The sequence below is a fragment of the Nothoprocta perdicaria genome, unplaced genomic scaffold (assembly GCF_003342845.1).
Source record: "Nothoprocta perdicaria isolate Ctin4 unplaced genomic scaffold, notPer1 scaffold_117, whole genome shotgun sequence".
Classification (NCBI taxonomy): Eukaryota; Metazoa; Chordata; class Aves; order Tinamiformes; family Tinamidae; genus Nothoprocta; species Nothoprocta perdicaria.
This window is the reverse complement of record NW_020454283.1, coordinates 2,112,492-2,121,471: the sequence shown is the minus strand read 5'-3', so window position 1 is coordinate 2,121,471 and position 8,980 is coordinate 2,112,492. Positions and strand designations below refer to the sequence as shown.

The following is an 8,980-nucleotide window of genomic DNA, read 5'->3' as shown; positions in this document are numbered from 1 at the left end:
AAAAAAAAAAAAAAAAAAAAAAAGATGATCAATGAGAAATACTAACAAGAATTTTAAAACACAGGGTGCTGCAGGGGGATGGGTATTTCAGACTATTTTCAAGTCTCACTAGATGAAATACTTGCGATGGGTAAAGATGTTTCCAGGGTGTGGAGTTAAGGCAGATGCACGCTGAACAGTGAAATCCAAAGCTTGGTTTGTGTTAACAACAGTCCTCTCGAGACCCTGAGTCTCATGTTGGAAAACCTATTGGACCCAAGTTGTTTTTGCATTAAATACACCTCTTCAAAAGGCTGCGTGCTCCTGAGGCGGCCCAACTTTCAACTCTGCAGCTTTCAGCTGCTTCTTGTCTGCTACTACAACATCCAGCTGCAGCACATCTCAGGTGTGGCAATGGGAAAGTAAATTGGGACCATTCCTTGGTGGGTAGTTTTGTATCACTTGAACTTCAACATTCAGGCTTAAAATCTGAATACGATGAACTGAGATGAACAAGAGGTAGAAAATCCACTCAGTAGCAGCACATGATCTCCAATTTATTGTGCAACAAGTAAAACCAGCTTTCTCCCCAAGTTCTTCTGAACACCAGCAATTATGGAAATATAGTATTTTCGTTAATATGATGGTTATTTTTTTAAACTGGTCTCCCAGCTATCTCTTGACCTTACGCCTCAGCCTTGCACCAAAGTGGCCTTTGGACTGCCGTATTAGTGCAAGATATTTTGTGGTTGCAGAGGAACACAATCTTCACAAGAGGAGGGTTCATAAGGATGTCCCTATGGAAAGGGACTGCCCTACTTTTGACAGCTCAGCTTTCTCTGCGTCTTGTTTGTGATGCTTCTGTATAAAGAGCAGCTAAAGCAATTCCTCTTCCTACACACATGCTCTTCCAAAAGAAAATTGCTTCATTCAATACACCACACAGAGGTTAACTCTGGATTCTCACCTGTGAACAAAGCCAACCACCTACTCTGAGACACCTGCAAGTCCTGCAAGCCCTCACCAAAGCTACAGTCTTTCTTCTAACATTTCTTAGCCACACTTCTTCTAACAGGAAGAGAAAAAAAAAAGTGTGGAATAACATGTGCTATAGGTCAACTAGACCTCTTACACAACACACACACAAGCCTGCAGGTTTTTTTTCCCTCTAAAGTATTTAAGGATTCCAAGCAAACAGAAAAGAGATATTCCTATGTGTATTGAGGAAGCTACATTTATCTACTGCATGGTCATGGCTCAAATTGCCCCCTTCACCCAGACTGGTTTCTCCAGCAAAGCAACAAGAACACTGCGGCCCAGAGATCCTCATATTCAAGGTTTGCCAGGAAGCACATCTTCATTTTTGTTTCTACTCTGCTTTTATCCACCAGTCCATCCATGAGCAAAGTGGCCGCAGACTGGCAGAGAAGCCAGGCAATCATCTGGTCCAGTGTCAGGGTCTCAGAGAATAGAACGCTTTCACCCCAGAGGCTTAAGTGAAGCACGTTAGCAGCAACTCGAGCAGATATTCTCTAAAAAAAAAAAAAAAAAAAAAAGATGAAGGGAAAATTAGTTGATCTCCCTGCACTCTAAGTTACCAGCATGTAGGATACATACTGCCAAGAGGCACCTGGGCCTCCTCTGGGGCACCGTACAGTTGCTGTGAACAGAAAAACTCTGACAGTTATGATCAGGCTACTGCATTTAGCTGCCAATTCAGCATCTGCTCACTGACTCCTTTTGACTACTGAAATCTGCAAAGTATCCAGCAACCACGGGACATGTGACACTACCTCAAAGATCTATGTTTGACTTCACTTGTTACCTAGAGTGCATAGTGGCTTGTCAATAGTGCACCTGGAGCCCTGCAGGGCAATGCAATCTACAACCAATGCTCTAAAAGACAGAGCCTCTCACCTTGCTGGGATCCCTCTGAAGTAACATTTTTATCACTTGCTGCACCTCACGGGGCACGTGATCAGGCAGTTTTGGCAGCTGGTCCTCATGGTAACTTCTGCTTTCCAGAGTTGAATCTTCATAGCCGTAGAAAGGATTAATTAGGCCAAGGATTTCATAGGCAATTGTTCCAACAGCCCACACGTCAGCTTTGCTGTAGTCAATCACCATGCCGGGCCCAGATGATGCTGTGATCACCTGCAACAAAAAGTCCACAGAGATTGGGATGTTGGAAGGAACAGGTCTAGGTCGGCACTTTTATTAAAATAATTTAGTATGGGTCAACTCAGCAGAAACTGAATCTATTTCATCTAAATCTCAGGTGTAAATATTTCTTACTGGTGTCGTCTATCGTTTAAAAAACAAGCAGTGTTGCAGCACAAGGACTCCTGCACAAACTCCCTTAACATCTACGGAAAACACCGCCTGAGAATAGAATAAGGAACAAACTTTTTCCTCGTAAGCTCAACTCTGCCTTTCAACAGATAATGTTTCATTTTTAGTGTTTACTCAGCAGAGTTCCAAAGACTTTTGGTTTTGTGTATTTATTAACGCAGAGACACTGTAACTCAAATCAGAACATGCACCTCCTGCCCTGCTTTATGGGCATTGACCCTCTGTGATGAACTGTAGACTGGGAATAGTTAAACAATAACCAATTACAGGCATGAACAAATATATCAAAAAACAAGAATGGTTAGACAATGATTGATGCAATCGCAGAAGCTTCCAGCAGGTATATAGAGTAATGAGTCGTTACTATAGGTGGATTTACCTCCGGTGCCATGAGACAGCCGTTGCCACCTCTGGTCATTGAATTGCTGGTGAAAGGCAGTCTCAAATCATTATTCTCATCTACCAAACAGCAACCAAAGTCGGTAATCACCAGCCAAGGATGGCCGTCTGCAAATGACACAGGGTTAGCAGAGTTAGCAATCAGGTCAGGAATATCTGGTCATACCAGATACTGTGTCACATCAACATCAAGGATGGTCTTCAGGAACAATTTCAATCTCCTTGGGAATCAGCATAACCACAGACTGTTTTCCTGCTTCCCCTCCAAACTCCTAGGTGAAAAATCACTTTTCTTAACAACCACAACAACAACAAACAGAACAGCTGTTCTTCTAGTACCTCTTTAGAAAACATTATTTCTCCCCATGGAGCATGAGTCTGACAAAATTCTGCTATTACCAGAGAAATGAAGATTCATAAGGTACGGAAGAAGGGGAATGGGGGAATCTTTTACATTTTTTGGTTTTATCTATAAAAAAGGCAAGCTGAAAAATATTTGCACTAGTTAATAGCTCTTGTGCTGAAGACAAGTCAAACATTGCAAAACAGAATCATTCTTTTCCAGAACAATACTGCAAAAAAAAAGTTTAAGTCATTCTTAACTGCATTCAACATAGCCTCAGAGAAGTTTTTCCTTCAAGAAAAGAATCTCTGAAAATATTCCAGGTCTGCTGTACCAAGACCTTTAATTACACAGATCTGGCAGCTTGCTATTGTTTCCTGTCCATATGAATCTCAGTCATGCCAAAAAAAAAGAGCTCAGGTACTTAAAATCTCAGTAAAAGGGGCTGACAGGAGAACAAGAAGATGAAAATGCTTCTGATTTTAATGTTCTGTCGGTTCTGTCTCCCATCAACTGATATTTAATGATCTGAAGGTGCAGCACTATTAACCTGACTGGGAGGTGGGATTTGAAGAACTGTTATTGGGCCAGTGAGAGAGGACAAAGCCAAAAGCCTGGATTCAACAGTCCTTTCAAGTCTATTTTAATGATGTCAAATCTGAAGCATAGACAAGATAAATGATTTTCAAAGTGCCACAAAGACAAAAAAAGCTGAAAATCCAATCGGAGATTCCTGAAAGGGTTTGATGCTTGTTTTTCAAAATGTCTACCTGGATAAGAGTTCCCCAAATATCTACCTGACCGCATGATTTCCAAGCTTAACTTATCAACTCCCTACTCTTTGCTATAAACACTTAGCAATCTACCTACCAGAATCAAATTCAACAAGGATGTTGTCAGACTTCAAGTCTCTGTGGGCTATTCCATGTCGAACAAGATGGTCTACCCCTTCCAGCAGCTGTAGAATCATCATTGTGGCGAGACGAGCATCCGGAAGGTTCTCCCACAGGTACTGGCGCAGAGTGCACGGGTAACTAGTCAGAACAAGGAAAATATCCAGATTAGCAACCCAAAGGTTATTGCTTACAGATTAAACTTAACGGTGTCTAGCTGGGCATGCAGTACATTTATATGTACCAAATTCTTTCTGAACTTTGAGATAATTCTTACAGGTTTTTATGTACAGGTTTTGCATTTTGTGTGGAAGAGGGGAGAGATTACTAATACAGACCATATAAGCAAAATGAGAAGATCTGAAGCAGGGGAAAGAATATATTCCGCAAATAAAACTCCTGCAGATGCAGGTGGGGAAAAAAAGGGTGGGAAGAGAAGGGGGTTGTGCATCGATTCCACCACCCCTTTCTTTCAAAACCAAAAACAAATGGAGAAAGCCAGAGATACTGAGCCCTCATTGCTGATTCTATTCTCTCTAGTCACATATTTAAAAAAAAAAAAAAAAAAAAGGTGACAGGGACAAAGTTCACAGAACTGCAGACAAGTTCAGTTCTTTACAAGGACCCAGATAGAGCAGATAGAACAGAATACACAGCCCCACGGGTCAGTCAGTCTCACAAAAAGTCTGAATTAAGGTAACAAGCTTCTCTCCACCTACTTTTTCATCACCAGAAAGAGCGTGCGATTGTGACCAATCCCTCTGGGATTTAAGCTTAAGGGCAGAACATCAGGATAGTCTGTGAGGGCTCCAGGCAGCAAAGGGACAGAGGATGTGAAGGCTCGGATCACCTGGATTATATTTGGATGAGGCTGCAACTTCTTCCTCCCAAAGATGGGATTTCTGTGACAAAACATTGATAGCACACATTCCATCAATCTACCATTCAGTTTCGACTCATCACAGGCACATCCCTTATTTCTGAATTCACTGCTCATTAATACATGTCCTCCCACTACAAGGTCCCAAGGTCACTTTCAAGTGCATTTATTCTGAGGTGAAAGCCTTACTACACACAGCAGTTTAAAAGATGAGCCGTTACAATGAAATTCAAACACCCCCAACCCTGCTAACGGTCAGATTATAAGAAACGCTGATAGCAATGTGGTCATTCCCAATTTCCTAACTATCACCCAGTCCAGCATCTTGTTCAGAATTAAAAATGTCTCGCGAATCTTCCTGCAGAAAAAAGGGAGCTGTTGCCATCGCCACAGTGCTGTCTGCTATTATACCAGCAGATGGTACTCGCACCATGACTTTAACAGCACTTTCTAGGGTTGCAGCGTAACTGGATTTTCCAGAATACAATGTCTGAGCAGGAAGTACTTGTGCTTTACCTGAGTCACAAACTGAACTTTGCTGGGAATGATTATGCTCAAAAAGCAGCTATAATTTTACACAAACACTACTAGCCTTTATGCACCACCATACCTATTACAAGCACAGCTGGTCACAGAAAAGAACTGCAACATTAAAGAAAAACAAACCAATTGCCCTCTTGGACATAAAACAAAGGTCAAATTCACACTATGCTTATCAATTTAAACCTTCTGGTAGATGGCATAAGCAGGAAGTGTTGACAAAAAAATGAAGGCAAATTAGCTACACATATCTGCAAAACCACTGTTATCTCTTGACTGCCAAATATCTGTTTGTTGCATTCTCAGGGTAGCAACATATCAAAGTGTTTATTATTCATTTGTATTAGCAGCTGAGAGGTATTTGAAATTGAAATCAGACAAATCAGACAATCTGCACTGTGGACTCTATTGTTTCAAATAATTAAAAAAAGGCATTTTGGCATTTTAGAAAAAAAAAGGTAACTTCAAAATTGCAGATAATTTCAGTTTCAATGCCATTTTTCACAAAATTGCTCTTTGCTTACTTCTCACTTGGGCAAGTGTGAAAACTAAAGCATTTCCCATTTTCTTCCTCATCACTTTTTGTTAGTTTCATGCACGCAGTGACCTGCACTAGAACAGAACTTCCATCTCTGTCTCTGCAGCCCTTGTAAAGCAAAATGTTAGGCCAAATTTCATAACTTTTTGTTATATTCTAATTATTACAGATTATAAGCATACATATATACATATATTTTAGTAATTAAAAGGCATATTATATATTTAAAGTATGTCAGAAGTGGCTCCTCACATCTTTTAACAAAAATAGCATTTTCACCTGCTGATATAGAAGCTCCTGCATCTACCTATTAATAATCCCAATTTTTTTTCCAAGAATTATTACAGAAATCTTTACAGTAAAAATATGCCGCAAAATGAGTTGCTGGAGAAATTCCCTGGGCATCGCTGCACTCTCACTGTTATGATACCTGCGGCAAGAGACAGCTCCGTACTCTCCAGCCAAGGCAACCGCTGTGGCTGGAACGAGCTCCGCCCTCATGGCATGGAGGATGGCCGAGCTTGAAGAACCAGCCTGCAACAACAGTCACACRCGACACGGATTTGAAAGCCCTGAACTCTGAAATTTCTTTCACTGCTTAAGTGTTAAGTATTTCACCCAGCCTTTCCAAGCGTTAGACAAGCAGAGAAGAACCATCTCCTTACCGARATATTCCACATCATCTTGATGGCTAGTGGAAAAGCCACTTTTTGTTTGTGTTTGGGCTCAGGCTCCTCTTCTGCACTGTAGAAAGCTGAGCTGTGATCCTGCTGTGCAGTTGGCCCTTTCCCTGCGGGACGGTTTCCCTTCATGCTCTYTTGGCCATCAGAGGGCAAAGGAAGAGCTGCTTCATACACGGCGGCACTGCAGCCCTTCCCGAGGGGTTGACCAATAAGGTAGTCTTCTAGCTTGAAGCCCTGCCAGTGGAAAGAGCTCAGCGGATCTCTCAGTGGCTTGTTCTTTCTGACAAAAACTGTCTGAATGGAAGCAAAAAAGGCAAGAAAAAATAGAGCATTCAATACTTTAAGATGAAGGGAACCTTTTTTTTTTCAGCATTATGCAGCATTACGGAATCACACACTACACCTGTCCAACAGCTGTCTGGAGAAAAATGAAGTCCTYATACTGCACCCAGCTATGTTATCTACAGTGAACTGGTCTCCAACATGGAGATTCCAAATGAGCATGTGGTTCAATCCAGCATGGTGACAAATTTCTGGTCGTTATCTTCCTRGTCGTTATCTTCCTGCCTAGACATCCCTACCTCTTTTAGGAACCAGTATTAGCACCCATGTGGCTGCACCGTTAGTCAGGCAAGGAAATTATTTAGCTGAAAACTGATCTTTGCAGCCACGGAAGCAGGACTGAAGATGGTAATGTGCAGCCAGGGACAGAGCTGCTTCTTGCAGCAACAGCCTGCACTTCAGTCACATTAAAGCCATTGCAGAAAGGGATCCTCAGCATTACAGCACAAAGAGAGCATTTAATAAGACCCTTAATCCGAGTAGCCTGAGATTCTGCAGGAACATTAAGCCTGGCAATGACATGACGTACAACACATAGATTACAAGCTGCTCTACACCAGAAAAGGCTGATGGGCATAGAGTCCATTGAGGGTTCACTTGCTGACAAAACCCTTGTAGAGATGCAGTGACATTTTCTGAGAGGGGCTAATGCTATGCTTGACTAAGTTAAAATAGCTAACGACACTTTTTTTTCTGGTGGAAACTGATTCTGCAGCAAGGTGATAGCTGTGAAACCTCCATGCTTGCTAAGCCCACGGAGCAGAGCTCCCAATTTATCCCTTACAAAGAGGGAGCAGGATGGATTTAAACACCCATTTGCTTCTGACTTCTGCAAACACAGGTTAGAGCTGCCTTAGGAGGTTTCTCCTTGCTGAAAACTAACAACAAAGTCTTAAATGTTAAGGCTCAAATCCCTGTAACTACACCCAAAATATTTTGCTGGCAATATATCCTAGGTCAGAAGCAAATTATCCCCTACGGGCTGTCTTTACCAAAAGTGCCCTATCCCAGGATACTGGAAAGAAGAGGGCTGGGAAGAGGGAATCATTTGCCGATCTAAAAAATAAACAGTGTACAAATATAAAAATAAACACTTTTCTCCTCTAACACTAATGTACAAAAATAAACACTTCTCCCCTCCTCTATAAATAATTCTGCAAAATAACATTTAAAAGATCCAATTAAGAGCATCAACAGATGGAAAAGCAAGGCCCCAAGCTCCTGCAGCAGCTGAACATGACAGTTGGTTTGTTAGAAGGAGAGTGACTCAGTGAGGTGTGAAGGCATTGGGGGAGGAATGAGACAGGGGAAAACAAACCAAAGGMATTAAAGAGACTGGGGGGGCAAAAGCACTAAAGCAAGTGGTGTCACTCCATCCCAATGGCGACACATCCAAGGAACATGCTCAGGGGCTGTGAGGGATCCCTGTCGGGGTGGCAGGTGCCTGACGAGGTCTTGCCCGTGGAGCGGCAGCATCTTTGTCCCCTTTGGGTGGTTTTGCCCACAGTGAGGACATTGCCCATTGCTTGCTCCCTTTCAGGGCTCCCTGGCAATGGAGAAGCCCTCCTCAAAGGAGATGCCTGAGAGGTGTGTGAGGGCTCRCACAGAACGGCGCACGCCCAAGGACTGTACTCAGAGCCAGGGACTCCACTCCAGGGCCAGGAACAACCCTGCAGGGTCCTCTACAAGGTGCAGCCCAGGGCTGGGGGCCCTCCAAGATGCTCTAGAGGGGGCAGAGCAGGGCATGGACCCCTCCTCTGAGGCCCCTTTGGGCTGTACCAGGACAGAAGATGCCTCCCACACAGACCCTCTTCGAGGTGTGGCCCAAGCCATGGACTCTTTGGGGGCCCATCCCATGACGGGGAAACCCCTCAAAAAACTTTTTGAGATGCAACCGAGGAGGAACCCGCTCCCCAGCCCAACCCAGGGCAGGGCCACCCGGGCCCCTTTCCGGCGCCGGGGGCGGCCGCACCTGGATGCGGCGGCACGCGGCCTCGGCCCGTCGCTGCTCCTCCAGGCGCGGCTCCAGCA

At 43.4% G+C, this 8,980-nt stretch overlaps 1 protein-coding gene across 1 annotated transcript; it reads right to left on the bottom strand.

The window, feature by feature from the left end:
* Positions 1-640: 640 nt before the first annotated feature.
* On the bottom strand, positions 641-8,978 carry PINK1 (PTEN induced putative kinase 1; the record flags this gene model as incomplete). The annotated part of the gene is made up of 8 exons (XM_026053581.1): positions 641-1,511; positions 1,897-2,133; positions 2,711-2,838; positions 3,944-4,107; positions 4,686-4,868; positions 6,355-6,458; positions 6,590-6,901; positions 8,922-8,978. Coding segments are annotated over 8 exons (1,446 nt in total), but the record flags the coding sequence as incomplete, so codon positions are not given.
* Between the last annotated feature and the right edge of the window lie 2 nt (positions 8,979-8,980).